Consider the following 15,908-nt stretch of genomic DNA (forward strand, 5'->3'; position numbering starts at 1 on the left):
TTGTATTTCTTCTTCCAGGCGTAAACTGCTGGCTGATCATAATGGCACTCAGAAAACACCCAATGTAAGAACTGCTTTCTCGCCAGGACAGATCTCTTTGAAAAATAATTGTTCTACCAATTCCATTCTTCCTCCATTTCATGTCAATTCAGACCAAGAACACAATTCTCCTAGAACATTTACATTCAAGAAATCTTGCCCGAACACCTCAACTTTGACTGTGAATAATTTTCTAATTGAAGCAGATTTCTTTGAACTGGATGAAACGTCTACACAAACTGGCAGGTCAGGTGTCCTCTCTACCCCTAACACCAGTTGCATGCAGAACGGGCCACGTCTCCAAAGAAGCAAGCTTGATCTTTCAGTAGGGGGTAGCAAGGCTTTCTCATTGAGTGCCATTCAGCCCACGTATTCTCAACATGCCGGCAGCATGAACAGATCTCCTTGTACAGATGTCCCAAGCGAGGCAAATGGACAACTATCGGTGTCCACTGAAGACATGGGTACTGCTCATTATCCCAGGCAAATCGACAAACAGGGAAAGGACTGCAACGTTGACGAGGTGCTGGATGATTTTTTTGATATTGATTATTTTGCCATTGATAATTTAGATGAAGAAGGGTCAGAGTGCCTTGTATATTCATCAAGTCATCGTGCATCCAGTGTTTCTTCACATGCAGATACTGTCCCTATCCGAGAGGGGGGGTCTAGAAAGTCCTGGGAGAAAACTTCAGCACAAGATAGCAGCAAATACACAGCTCATCCTTCTGCAACATCTGGTGTCAAACCTCAAACTGTGCTCAGTTCCACAGGTAATTGACGAACTTTACATTAGTGTGGCTAAAAGAACCCATGAACGTGACCTGCTGAATGCTTCTGTAACTAGGTTTCTGACCTGCATAGTCACATTATCTCACTTTCTGTTATGCAGAGATCCATTGGTGCCAATAGACATCCACTTTCGAATGCCTCCACATCCAATCTTGCCATGCCCAAATTTTAACTACCTCAGTGTAAAGGAAGTCTGTTTCCTGCTACTGGCCACTGCTTAACAATTTAATAAAGAGTTTGGTATGGTATGCTGGGCATGGGTATGCGTAAACATGCTTTCTTCCCTGATGAAGAGGTAGCAGTAAACCAGGCTTTTACAGTAAATCCATAAACCCTTTGCCAGCAGTTTTTAATTGAATTTCAATTATATTTTAATTCTCCAAGTACCATTTTGGGATTTGAGCCTGCATTCACATTTGGAGCCATGTAATTACTTTGCTGCTGTTCCTTGTTCCTTTGAGATTGGTTCCAAAATTCTGATTTAACTTTTCCAATGCCTGGTCTAGTCACTGAAACCATTTGCTGCAATTGACTGGGATCGGTGTGCTCGACGAACCACGGATCGAACAGCAATCTTTAGTTCCTTTCTCACTGCAGTACATCAGCGGTTCAGTTTGTGCAGACCTAGTTGGCTCAACCGTGGACACGAAAGTCAGCCCCCGAACTCTGAATGTGCGGTGAGAGGAAAGTGCTGGCAGGCTAGTGACTGCTGTCAGAGAATGAGATATAGACGAGGCCTGGTGTGCGTGTGATGAATGAATATGTCAAATTGTCAACTGCTGATTGAGATTTATGCTTCAAATTACTTTGCAAGGAAAGCCTGCCTGTCTCTGTTGAAGCTTATGGTGATTTATAATTTTAAACCGTTCTTACAACATAGAATATAAAAGAGTAACAATATGGGCCCTGCAGCCCACTATGTGCCTCCGGGCACAATTTCTCTAGGCATTGTAATACATTAAAACCCCTAGTATCCAGCACCTATCGGGATTGGTAGATGCTGGATAAATGTATTTTCTGGTGCTTGAGACTTGCTCTTACAATGTTTAACTACTGCACCTTTAAGAATTAACAGTATAAAAGACAAAAATACTATACTGTACTTTGACTGAACAAAATTGATTGAATATTTAAATCATAAAGTATTTTATTTTCAGTCACATTCTTTGAAAATATTTAACTGGTGCTGCATTTGCAAGTTCCTCGCCCCCACGGAGCCCCACGAAAGACGAACAATATAGATATTTAACCTGCCCCCTCCCCTAAGTTTACAGATAAAACCTCTGACCCAGGCAACTCTTACTAAGCAGGGATAAGGAGTCACCCCAACAGCAAGTGGTATCGACCAGCTCTTCATCTTGGGCGACGCCATTGCTGTTTCACACAACTTTATTAAAACAGATGCGACAAGCAAAGCCCGACCAAGGCCCTCTGCTGGCTGAATATTTGCTCCCATCTTCCCCGAAGGTTTATGTGCTACTTCAGAGAAGTTAATTTTACAATTTTAAAATGAATGTATTTTTGACCAATTATTAAATTCTTATTTATTTTAATTTTTAAAATTTATTTTCCATCATTTTTTTTTCTGCCAGTTGCTTGAATTCCAGGTACCAGGGGTTTTACTGTATTCTATGAGAGGGTGCCAAAACTCATGCTGCCATATTTGCCTAAAGCTAAACAACTCACATGTGAAATCATTCCTGATCTTTGTTCAGTGCCTGACCTTCGTACAGTACAGGTCAAATAGATCTGGGCGCCTGTACTGTCAAACCATCAAAACTCACAACACAAAAGGAAGTCATTTGCCCTTTTGTGTCTATGCTGCCTCTTTCAAAGAGCTCTCTAATTTCAGCTATTTACTGCTAAAATCTTATTTCTCAATCCTTTTTAATACATATCAAATTGCCTTTTTCACATTCCTCTGAATTGGACTTTTTCATCTTAACAGGTAATAAGTTCTAGGTCCTTGCAGCTGCTTGGTGAGCAGATTTTTTTCTTTATTCGGCTTGATGACCTTTGGCTACATCTTTTGTCAGAGGAAACTGCTCTCCTTGGTTGTTTCTTTAAAATCTTTAGAATTTTGAATGCGTCTGTTGGATCTCAATCTTCAATGCTGTTCTTAAGAAGGCTCCAAACATCTTTAGAAAGCAGCAATCCCACACAACTGCAGATTTCAAGGTACTGGAAGGCAAAGGAGGAGGAGGCCATGCCTTTTTGGAATGAATAGTGTAACAATGAGTTTATTTTTCTTCCATCAGGGACTTCCTTTGAACAAGGACTTTATAAAGACACAGCTTTGGAATGTTTCCGGGGCTACCACTTTCCACACTCCAAAGAGATGATGCGGATTTTCCATAAGAAGTTTGGGCTACACCAGTTCCGAACCAATCAACTGGAAGCAATTAATGCAGCACTGTTGAATGAAGACTGCTTTATTCTGATGCCCACTGGTATGTCACTGAGGTAGAAGTGCCTCAAGTACTTGACTTCATCACAATTTGGGATCCTTACCTTTGTTACACATGCGTGATTATTGCATTTTGCTTATATTAGTTTCAAAAGATGTATAAAGGTCTTTCTGAGTCTCCCTCTCTTGTCTTTTCACCCTTGTATACTTCTGTCTTTTCTGTTTCTTTGATCATTGAGCTACTTGCAAATAATTGACATCTTGTGGTTTGAAAACACTTGTGAAAGTTTGGCGGCAAATGCTAGAAATTACTCAGGTCGGGGGATAGGTTATTAGTTAGTGTTATTTGTAGAGTTATTTGGGATCTGACACTTTTCACCTATTTCCTTGGATTAGTTGCTTTTATGTAGCCTTGTGTGGCACCACCTTGAAGAGCAAATTGAGGCAGAACACAAGGTAATGTTTACTTTTGGGGGTCACTGTGGAGGATTTAGATAGTTCCTCCACTTTGATTAGTGTCACAAGGAAGGGTAGAAGGAAAGACCTCAGGGATGCAGAAAAGGAAATGCTAATAACGTCCACTGCTCTGGTAGATTTTCAGTTTTGCTTGAGTGGCTTGTGTTCTTGCAGAAATTTATGCTGTTTCTCTATTGCAGGTGGAGGAAAGAGTTTGTGTTACCAGCTACCATCCTGTCTCACCCCAGGAGTCACGATTGTGATTTCCCCACTCAGGTCACTGATCATGGACCAAGTGCAGAAAATGACCTTGTTTGATGTAAGTTGAAACAAGCTTGCTTCCTCTTTGTAGTGATAGGGTGTTATTGATCCTCTTGACCACTAGAGGGAACTCTTTTGTGGCAGTTTTGGGTGGATTCAAGATGGATGCCTTCACAAGGTCATGAGTGTACTTTAGCTAATAAAGTATAGTTGTTTTAAAAGAACTTGTTTCTTTTATTACAATAAAAGAAATATCACATGGTACAAGGAGTGTGCTCAGGAGTGAGAATCAGTCGATAGGAGCCGAGAAACATGGAAAGTATAAAGAATCATGATGCTGTAAATTGGACTGCAAATGTCGATATACCACCCTGAGATTCTTTTTCCTGCCAGCAAGGCAGAATTACCACTTATTGATAGCGCAGAAATAAACTGACTCAACGTACACATGTAAAAAATAAAATGTTAACAAACTGACTGGGATACAAAAAGAACAAAAAAATCAATAAAGTGCAAAAGTAAGAATCCTTAAATGGTCCCTGATTGAGTTTATTGTTGAGGAATCTGATGGTGGAGGGGTAGCAGCTGTTCCTGAAGCTGGTGGTGTAAGTCTTATGGCACCGATACCTCTTTCCTGATGGCAGCAACAAGAACAGTGTGTGCTGGGTGGGGTGGATCCTTGATTGCTGCTGCTCACCGACAGCCACATTCCCTGCAGTTGTTCTTGAAGTCAGGGAGGGTTTTGCCTATGATGTCCTGGGCTGTACATTTTGCAGGGCTTTCTGCTCAGGAATATTGGTGTCCCCAGCCGGTCAACACTCTTTCCACCAGACATCTGCAGAAATTTGGCAGGGTTTCCAATGTCATACCAAATCTTGGCAAACTCTTCAGATAAAATCTTGAAGGAAAAATATGAAAACATAGGAAGAGGAATGGAAGGAATTGGACATTTATTTTTGCGTCGATATTTGCACAATGGGCTGAATGACAACCTCCTGTGTTGCGGGAGGTGATGATTTAAAATGTTGGAAGCTGGAGTGTCTCGGTGGGTCAGGCAGTGCCCATAGAGAAAAGGGGACAGTCAACATGTCAGACCCCTTCTCCATCTTGCCTGACCTGTTGAATTCCTCCAATTTCTCATTGTTTGCTCAAGATTCCAATTTCTGGATCTTCTTGTGTTTCTCTGGGGCTGGATAAAGGAGTTTGAGAAGGAAAATGCAACAAGAGATTTAGACACGCACCAAGGAATGGAGCTGTCATGGGTGAAAAGGAAGGGACCTTTGTTTTCGACAGATTAGCACAATTCCCAGTGGGTTGTTGGGTGCTTTGATTACCTGCCCCTCAGATTCCAGATCAAAGTAATGTTTTGTAGCTTGCTTAACCCACAAATCTAAGGAAGAATGTCCCCCATTCAGAGGATAACCGTCTTATTAACCAGTCTTGAACCAGCAGTCTTAAATCTAAAGGGGCAGGAATCGATCGAGTGAGGAAGGACAAGTTATCGAGAAACTTCGTTGAGTAAGTAGCGGGATGCTGACCTTAATTGAGCTCTTCATTTTCCTTTCACAGATCCCGGCAACTGATCTGACTGGGAATAAGACTGATTCAGAAGCTGCCAGCATCTACATGCAACTGTCCAAGAAGGATCCCATAGTGAAGCTGCTTTACTGCACTCCTGAGAAGGTGGTAACATGGGGGTAGAAAGTGAGACGAACAGATAACAAGCATTTAGTAATCATTGGGGATTTCACCAAGTTAGCAGTATTAGTATAATGGATGAATTTATCCAATACATGTGGAAGGCTTTTTTTGAACAGAACTTCGAGGAAGGGAACAGACTGATTTAAATCTTTCATTGTACTAAGAGAAAACATTCATTAATGATCAGGTAGTGTTTTTGGACAGTGATTATGATCTGATGGAGTTTTATAGAGAGTGAAAATTATTTGGTTCAATCTGAAGCTAGGATCTTAACTTCAGTTTGCATGGGAACTACATTTCAAGAGATGACAGTGATCGGACAATGGCATTTTTTAAAAAAAAAACTAATACATAGTTTACAGCAATTGTAAACTAAATCCGGGAGTTACGTGATGGAGTAGTGGCCGGTCGGGGAACTCCAGCCCTCTCCGGAAAAGTTTTAAAAAAACACTGAAAACACAAAGGCACAAACACAAAAATTAAAATAAAGTGAAAGTAAAGGTGGGAAGAAAATGGCAGCGAAGAAAGAAAAGTCGAAAGCAACGGGAAGAAGAGAAGAAGAAAAGACATCGGAAGAAGAAGGTGAAGGCCTTACCTGTCCGAGGAGGCCCGCCGCGGAGAGAGAAGCCCGCTTGGGACTACAAAAATGGCTCGCGTAGCCAAGCAAAAGTGCGCAACCGCGCATGACAAAAAAAACACTGACGGGAGGGGGGACCAACTGAGGAGTCTATCTCCACAGCTGAGAATGACAGCTACAACACAACAGCAAGAAGATAACATAGAAAACAACGAGAACAAGAAAGAAGAGAGTAAAAAGAAATCAAGGAAACAACAGATGACCAACTCAGAGGAAGAAGAAGAGGAAGAACATAGAGAAATGGAAGAAGAAGGGAAGGGCAAGACAATGGATATATTTTTTTTAAAGAATATATGGAATCAGTAAAAGAATGGCAATCACAAGAATTTAGTGAAATAAAAAGAAGAATTGAAAGTACAGAAGAAAAAATGAATAGATTAGAGATGGTCATGTCAGAAATAGGAAAAAGAGTGGACAAGGTGGAAGAATGAGAAACAGCCGTAGAAATGGAAGTAGAGGACTTAAAAAAGAAATTAGAAGAATCTAATAAAAAAGTTAAAGAGACACAAGAGCTGTTAGCTCAGAAGATTGATATAATGGAAAATTATAATAGAAGAAATAATATAAAGATAGTGGGCCTTAAGGAAGATGAAGAAGGCAAGAATATGAGAGATTTATAAAAGATTGGATCCCCAGGGTCCTAGGAAGACCAGAATTACAGGAAGAAATGGAAATAGAAAGGGCACATAGAACATTAGCCTCTAAACCACAGCCACAACAAAAACCAAGATCCATTTTAGTAAAATTCCTAAGATATACAACAAGAGAAAATATATTGGAGAAAGCAATGAAGAAAATAAGAGAAGACAAAAAGCCACTGGAATGCAAAGGTCAAAAAAATTTTTTCTATCCAGACATAAGTTTTGAACTCCTGAAGAAGAGGAAGGAGTTTAATACAGCAAAAGCGATCCTATGGAAAAAAGGATATAAATTTATGTTAAAGTACCCAGAGGTACTTAAAATAGTTATTCCAGGGCAGCAAAACAGGCTATTCTCGGATCCGGAGGAAGCACGAAAATTTGCAGAACAACTACAAAACAGACATAGAGATGAAGACATGTAACGAGAGCAAAAATGACCACGAACTATATGTATGTGTGTATATGGGTGTGTATATATATATATATATATATATGTGTGTGTACATGAGTGTATCTGTATTTATAAGAAAATATATAGAGTATAGATAAGAATTAATAAAGGAAAGAAAGGGAAGAGAGGAAGTAAGGAGGGAATTAAGAGAGTGACCTTTGTTATATATGAAAATTAAAATCTTTTCGGGGGGGGCTGGGTGGGGGGGAGTTAAGGTCACTGCGAAATCAGTTGACGCTTGCGAGTGAATTCGCAAATCCAAATGGATAGGGGAGATGTGGTTGCCCGACAAGGGATAAAGGGCAACTCAGGAAGGGGAGGGGATAGTGGGGTTAAAGAAATTTTAAATAGGAGAATAAGGGAAATGTTTGATGTTTTAGAAATGTTGTCTTATAAAGTGTTCAAAACAAGAAAGCAGAAATGGATAAGAAGGAAAGGTGATGATGAGGAAACGGAAAGGAAAGATAAACAAAGTATGAAATGGCTATGTTGAACTATATGACTTTAAATATTAACGGAATACATAACCAAGTCAAAAGGAAGAAACTGCTAAATTTACTGAAAAAAGAAAAAATTGATATAGCATTCGTGCAAGAAACATATTTAACTGAAATGGAGCACAAGAAATTAAAGAGAGATTGGATAGGACATGTAACAGCAGCGTCATATAATTCAAAAGCTAGAGGAGTAGCTATATTAATCAGTAAAAATGTACCAATTAAAATAGAAGAGGAAATAATAGATCTAGCAGGGAGATATGTAATGATAAAATGTCAGATATACTCGGAGTTTTGGAATTTACTCAATGTATATTCACCTAACGAAGAAGATCAAAAATTTATGCAAGATATTTTTTGAAGATAGCAGACACGCAAGGGAACATACTAATAGGAGGGGATTTCAACCTTAATTTGGATTCAAACATGGATACAACTGGGAAAAAAATTAACAAAAAGAACAAAGTAACCAAATTTATAATTAAATCGATGCAAGAAATGCAACGTTTGGATATATGGAGGAAAAAACACCCAAAGGAAAAGGAATATTCATATTATTCGGGTAGACATAAAACATACTCAAGAATAGACCTATTCCTGTTATCAGCTCGCATGCAAGACAGAGTAAGAAAAACAGAATATAAAGCTAGAATATTATCGGACCACTCACCCCTGATATTGACAATAGAGTTAGAGGACATCCCTCCAAGAATGTATAGATGGAGATTAAACTCCATGCTACTTAAAAGGCAAGATTTTGGAGAATTCATTGAAAGACAAATTAAAATGTACTTTGAAATAAATACGGAATCAGTGAAAGATAAGTTTACCACTAACACTAATAGGAAGGATAAACTGTATTAAAATGAACATTTTCCCAAGGATACAATACCTATTTCAGGCATTGCCAATACACTTGACGGAGAAATTCTTCAAGGAGTTAAAGAAAATAATAAGGAAATTTTAATGGAAAGGGGGGAAACTGAGGATAGCACTAGATAAATTAACAGAATGGTATAAGCAAGGAGGCTTACAACTGCCAAACTTTTAAAATTATTATAGAGCCGCACAATTAAGATACCTATCAGATTTTTATCAAACAAGGGAAAAGCCAGATTGGACTAGATTAGAACTAGATAAAATAGGGGAGAAGATACCCGAACATATATTAAATAAATGGGATGAAAAATTGGTACAATTTAGGAATTCTCCAGTATTACATCATCTGCTCAATATTTGGAAGAAGATTCATGTAGAAAGGAATAAAACAAATTACCAACTACCAAAACTAATACTGACGCAAAATCAGCTAATCCCTTTTACAATAGATAATCTTTCCTTTAGAGAATGGGAGGAAAAAAGGGATCAAAAGTATAGAAAATTGCTTTTCAGGAAATAAATTATTATCCTTTGAACAAATGAAGGATAAATATAATATAACTCACGATACAGTGTTGGCATACTACCAACTGAAATCCTACTTGAAGGACAAATTGGGAAGCAGTCTGAGGTTACCAGAGGGAAGTAATTTTGAATATGTGATTACAGACACAATGATAATCAAAAAATTTATAACAAACATGTATATTAAACTGCAAGAAAAGGGGAATGAGGAAACAAATGGTAAAGCTAAACAAAAATGGGAACCAGATCTAAACATAAAGATAAAGAAGGAAACATGGGAGAAGTTATGCTCAGGAACTATGAGAAATACAATAAACACGAGGTTACGTATGATACAATATAACTGGATACACAGGCTATATATTACACCTCAAAAGTTAAATAAATGGGACCCAACAGTATCTGACAGATGTTTTCGCTGTAAAAAGGAAATGGGAACAACAATTCATGCAATCTGGACATGTGAGAAAGTGAAAAAATTTTGGGAAGATCTAAACCAGATATTAAATAAAATCACAAAAAGCAATATACCAAAAAAACCAGAGATCTTCCTCCTAAGTAACATAAAAAATAAAGAATTTGGACTTGATTTGGATGGTGCTCAAAAAAGATTTGTTAGGATAGCCCTAGCTGTAGCAAAAAAATTGTCAGCCTGGAAATTAGAAGATAACTTGAGAATACAACAATGGTATATAAAAATGAATAAATGTGTTCCATTAGAAAAAAATAACATATAATTTAAGAAATAATATTACAATATTTGAACAAATATGAGAGCCATACATGAAACACAATAGAGAAAACTTACCGGGGACATCTACCACCTAAAATGACAGAAGGAGAAGGGAATGAAAAGAATTGACTCAGTGGAATTTCTTGTTCATTTTTATTGAGTGACAACATTGTTTGACGGGTTTAATGTATCTTGGATTCTGAACTTTAAATGAATGGGAGGGGAGGTAGGGAGGGTGGGATGGGAGGAGGGAGGGGGGGAGAAAACGACACTGTATATATTTGAAAAGGAAAATGTATGTATCTTGATCAATGTGGTTTATAGTGTGAAAAATAAAAAAAATTTTAAAAAAAGAGAAAAAATCCCAAAAGGAAAAATAATCCAGGCAGGGGTGACAAAAATTTTGAAAATGGATCACAGGAAAAGCTCAATGTGGCTAAAAAGACTTAATGAGAACTGGGCAGATTTCACCAAGAGAAATCATGAAAATGATAAGAAAAGAAAAACTAGAATGCAAAAATAATCATGAATGTGGAAAGAATCTCGAATTGGTGGTCACCGTTTACAGCAAAGGGGTTGTCCATTTTAAGACTTGGCAAGTTTTTTTTTCTGAGGGATGTGTCTCACTGGAATTCTCTTCCTAAACCGTCTCTGAATATTTTTTTAAGCAGCTGTAGATACATGGTGAGCACCAAGTGTAATATTTCAGAGGGTAGGCAGTTATCTACTGAATGATAGATCAGGCTCCTGTTCCGAGCTAGTAATTTGTATGAACAGGTCATTTTGAGAATTGAAAGCTGTAACTGGAGAGGTGCCAGATACTCATAATGCATATTGCCAATTTGGCTGTGGGGAACCGACTAAAACACCATGGTTTGTGTCTAATATTAAATTTTCATATCTGTGATAGCATGCCTCCAAAATGGTGATTTGTAAAAGTTTCCTGAGCCTTATAACCTTGATTATTGTCTTTAACGCAGGTTAGTGCTAGCAACAGATTGATCTCAACACTGGCAAATTTGTACGAGAGAAAGCTTCTGGCTCGTTTTGTTATTGATGAGGCTCACTGCGTCAGCCAGGTACTTGCTCCATTTACGTTTCTCTTTCTCGATTTCAACCTGAGCACAGTAGATCAGACAGTGTTCTGCTCACACCCTTTTCCAGAGATGTGCACAGAGGGTATATTCCAGATTTAAATGATCGTTGGATACAACCAGCTGTTGTCAAACCGAATGCTAGCAGCCTTCTCGGGTAGATGGATAAGATCTCTTGGAGAAAGGGCACACTTAAACTAAGATAACTGGTAAACCAGGGAAACTATCCTGTCCATAGTTCAGCAATGTTGCTACCTTGTCATCTCATCTCTGTTATTTTTGGGATCTTCCTGACTGGAAGATACTTTATTGGAATGTGACAAGTCCCTGAGAGGGAATACACATGAGGATTAGGCAGTAGTGTGACCTGAGGTTGTGGAGTGTGCGGTTCTATCCTATTTGCACTGAAGCCAGTTTTTGCTGTTCCTTGCTCATTGAGTTGAGATGTTGTATCCACAATCAATGTACATCCTCAAGAGGCAGACTGAGGGGGGGGGGCAAGTTGCATAGGTGTTTGGAATGGGTGTCGCTGAGCGCTTGTCTGCTTAGGAGTAGGTACACCTAGTGTGAGGAGTAACTCAGCGATGAGGAGTAGGTACACCTGGTGTGAGGGGTCACAGTGATATGGAGAAAATATACCTGGTGTGAGGGGTCACAGTGATGTGGAGTAGGTATACTTGGTGTGAAGGGGTCACAGTAATATGGAGTAAGTACACCTGGAGTGAGGGGGTCATAGTGATATAGAGTAGGTACACCTGGTGTGAGGGTTCACAGTGATGTGGAGTAGATACACTGGTGTGAGGGGTAACTCAATGATGTGGAGTAGGTACACCTGGTGTGAGGGGTGACTGAGGGTACCCTTTGGCCTGTTCATGGGGCGATGGATGGGACTGTTGGACCCCAGCTGCAAGAAGTTCTGTCTTGGGTTGGAGCAGGAGGGTGCGCTGTCTCATCTCTCATGGATTGCTTGTTGTTTTCAAAAACCCACTCCCATTCTGTAGTTCACAGATGAATTTGTTTTGAGTGGGAGGATACACTCTGCTGACAAACTCCTTGGGGAATAGCAGAGAGCAATATCTTTTTCAATATTATACCTGCTGCTCAAAGCCATGATTCATCTTGTAAATTAGTACCAAATGAGTGTAGGCTGCAGTTTACAATGCAAATCACAGCTCCCAGTGTCTTGTACAAACAAAAGATCCTCTCCTCAGAGATGTTTCTATTGAGATCTCAGTGGTGGCAGCAGTTTGAAGAGGAACCATGTCTTGCACGATGTCAGTCTAAGCTGACTGTTCATCTGGTGGTGACGTTTGATGGAAGAGAGTTGGCAAAGATAGGAAAATGCGTTGATGCTGAAGAGAGAGGACTGAGTGATTCTTCTAGGACGATTAGTTCAGAGCTGCAGCCTTTCTTATCAAGGGGCTGAGAAATGACAGACAAAGCATGATTGGCATAGCGGTTAGCGCAACACTGTTACAGGTCCAATAATCGGGACGGGGTTCAAATCCTGCATTGTCTGTAAGGAGCCTGTATGTTCTCCCCATGTTTGTGTGGGTTTTCCCTAGAGGCTCGTTTCCTCCCAGCATTCAAAACATACCATGGAATATAGGTCAATCGGGTTTAATTGGGTGGCACGGGCTCGTGGGCTGAAAGGCCCTGTTACTGTGCTGTATGACTAAATTTAACAACTGGACCTTCCACTCGCGTTCCCACCCTTCCACGTGTCACTGTCAAGAGTCCTTTTTTAAAAAAAAATCATTACCCCACTGTATTCTAGTAAAACCTTGTTTTGCCATCTTTCTCCCACTGTCGTGCTTTTTTCCTTTTTTTGAATTTTGTTGTTCCTTAAGGAATTTGGAGTTTTATTATGAAACAAGTATATTCTTGCTGAAATAGTACAGTTGTTTGCCCACAGTGCCCTTATTTCTGTTGCCTCTGGGACAGTGAATTAATCTATGAGCACATTGTTTTCCTCCCGTTCCTGATTTTGTTTGGTCAAGCATTGAACCCTTTCCATTTCTGCATTCAGTGGGGCCACGATTTCCGTCCTGATTACAAGAGACTGAATGAACTGCGACAGAAGTTTCCTTCCATCCCAATGATGGCCCTGACGGCTACGGCCACCCCGCGGGTGCAGAAGGACATCCTCAACCAGCTCAAGATGCTGAAGCCTCAAGTGTACGTAGGCCTCCTTTCCAGGAAGTGGTGTGAGGTCAATGAGTATTTATGTTTGGTGGAAGGGAGCGGCAAGCATTGATCCTGGGAAAGTTGTGTGGTGGAGGTGAGCGATCTGTTTGTTCACCCAAGCAGGAAGGTATGTTTCATCTCTCATTTCCTAAAGGAGGTCCTCATGTACCATTCCCTCAGCACTGCAAGTGAACTCCAGAGTCATTACTATTACGGGCACTCATTCTGCGTGTGGCAAATTGTGTGCACCAGCACTTATTTGGATTTGTTACATTGTTCAATAGCTGAAATGCAGCAGTATATGCCTTGCAATGGGTGTTAAGTTGCTTACAATAAAGGAAGCAGTTTTGACACGAGATTTATTGTTCCTCCTATTTGCCTCAGTGTCACTTTTCATGCACAAGAGGTAGAAAGCTGTGGGCTCGGGCTCCATTCAAGGCCTCGAGATCATTATTCGCGCTGATACTGCAGCGCAAAACTGGGATTGGGGGGATCTTAGAGGAGCTGAGCTCAGCTATGATCTTATTTGAATAACATAACAACTCGATGACCTCTTTCTGCTGTTTCTTGTGTTCAATATGCAGGGAGTGTTGCAGACTGGTGGTGCCAATTTCCAAATGATCCTGTGGTCCTACTAAATCCTTTGGGTAGAAATAAAGTATCCTCTTGCTGTGTTTTGAAGAACGGTCGTGCAGTTGTCTCTTTCCCGACAAACATTAATCCATCAATTAACACCTCCATAACAGATTACATGGGAACTTGCCATATCGCTGTGGGAACTTGCTGTCCACAGATTGGCATTTGCAAAACAGTAGGATGCACTGCAAAAATGTACTTCAATGTCTGTAACGTACTCTGAAGGAACAAGAAAACCTCAAAGGAAGTAAACTGTGCTTTCCTGAGGATGAGAGTTGCCTGTTTCAATTCCTTTTTTTGGCCTCTCTTTTAATTCAACTAGGAGGGTAAATGAAACTCCTGAACCTCAGTTTTGAATCCTGCAATTATCCCGATGAGGACACTGCATGTAGAGCATTAACTTTGCTCAATCTGCAATTGGCCTGGGAGTCCGGGCCTGGCAGCTCACCATTACTTCCATTTATGGCTTTGCATTGAATCTCTGCAGGTTCACCATGAGCTTCAACAGGCACAACCTGAAATATGAGGTCCTTCCCAAAAAGCCCAAGAAGATTGCTGAAGATTGCATCGACTGGATAAAAAAGAACTACCCTCGTGAGTGCAGCTTGCCTGGTTTGCTGTCGTACCTGTGGGCGCTTGCATGTAGTTCTGATCGTGTCCATACACAGCCCAATGACTTCTGACAGTTTAATTTTTCTTTTTATATTTAGAGCCAAGTATTTATACAGGCTCCATGACTCACTGCTATATTCCAAGCTGTGATGCCCCATAAATGTCATAGATCATCACTGGTCTGTGATAGTCACAGCTTTCGAGAGGGAGAGATAGACACAGAGAAGGGATAGCATGCATAAAGTATCAGGAATTTTGACAGCCTTTCTATAGAAATTGGTTCCAGAATTTGTTTTATAAAAAGAACTATTACCTTCAACTTTACCATCAATCTGTTAATAACTCCATAACTGGTCAGTTCTGTTTACAAGACATTGTATATGTAAAATAGCTGCTACAGATGTTGACCTAGTTACTTCAAATTAATCCAGTCTATGTTTACGCACACTGACTTGCAACCTCTCGTGTTTGGTAACGTGCCAGTATTAAAGTTAAAACAACCGTGCACACACAGAATGATAAGGACATCAGACGTAGGCCACTCACCAGACCCTCCACCATAGTACACTCCACTACAGTACTGTACTCCACTACAGTGCTACCTTTCCTGCAAGAAATTCTCATTTGTCTCCTAAATGGCCAAACCCTAGTCCCCGAGTTCTCAGACAGGGTAAGCATCTCCCCACATCAATACCATCAGGTCCCTGTTTCAGAGGTTGAGAGACCTAGCCTGCTCAGTCTCACATGTTTTTACCTCAGTCACAGCATCTGCAGACTTTCATGTTTTACTCTGCTCATACCCACAATTATCGGCACCAGCCTGGTGCATCTTGTATGGCAAGTTTATCCATTTTTGCAGAAGGAGTCTAAAATTGTACAGAATATTTTAACCATAGACATTCCCTGTATAATTGTAGTAAAACATTTTCTCCATCAAATCCTCTTGCATTCAAGACTGCTTCTCAGCCAAATTGCAAGTTGCACGAAATTATCTTCAGGGTCTTGTGGACAAAGTTATCGAGGTCGCAACATGCTGTGTGAGGGAATAACCTCTCACTTTTCCACATCATTCTCCACCTGCCATTTTGTTGCCCACTCACTCAGCTTGTTTCTATTCCATTGAGGCATCTGCCTTCCAGTCACCACTTGTATGCCCACTTTGTTTTGCGTCAGTAAGTTTGGAAATCTTGTATTTGTCCCCTTGGCCAAATTGCTTATCTTGTGAATAGTTGGGGCCCACCCTACAAAGGTCCCTTTTCTGTTAAAACCAACGTTCAATCCATGCTTGTGTCCAATCCGTATTCCATGCACGTGTTCATCGACTTTGAAATTCCTGTTCACAACAGTATGTGGATCCCTG

The 15,908-nt window shown here is 40.1% G+C and overlaps 1 protein-coding gene across 3 annotated transcripts in view; it reads left to right on the forward strand.

The window, feature by feature from the left end:
• Nucleotides 1-15,908, forward strand: part of blm (BLM RecQ like helicase) — a 54,182-nt gene that overhangs the window by 21,962 nt on the left and 16,312 nt on the right. For all 3 annotated transcript variants that reach the window (XM_069911972.1, XM_069911973.1, XM_069911974.1), the window contains 7 exons: nucleotides 19-812; nucleotides 3,090-3,281; nucleotides 3,895-4,013; nucleotides 5,525-5,638; nucleotides 11,000-11,098; nucleotides 13,143-13,291; nucleotides 14,424-14,530. In XM_069911972.1, the coding sequence (XP_069768073.1) occupies nucleotides 19-812; nucleotides 3,090-3,281; nucleotides 3,895-4,013; nucleotides 5,525-5,638; nucleotides 11,000-11,098; nucleotides 13,143-13,291; nucleotides 14,424-14,530 (1,574 nt within the window). The remainder of the gene's footprint in view (nucleotides 1-18; nucleotides 813-3,089; nucleotides 3,282-3,894; nucleotides 4,014-5,524; nucleotides 5,639-10,999; nucleotides 11,099-13,142; nucleotides 13,292-14,423; nucleotides 14,531-15,908) is intronic.

The sequence above is a fragment of the Narcine bancroftii genome, chromosome 14 (assembly GCF_036971445.1).
Source record: "Narcine bancroftii isolate sNarBan1 chromosome 14, sNarBan1.hap1, whole genome shotgun sequence".
Taxonomy (NCBI): domain Eukaryota; kingdom Metazoa; phylum Chordata; class Chondrichthyes; order Torpediniformes; family Narcinidae; genus Narcine; species Narcine bancroftii.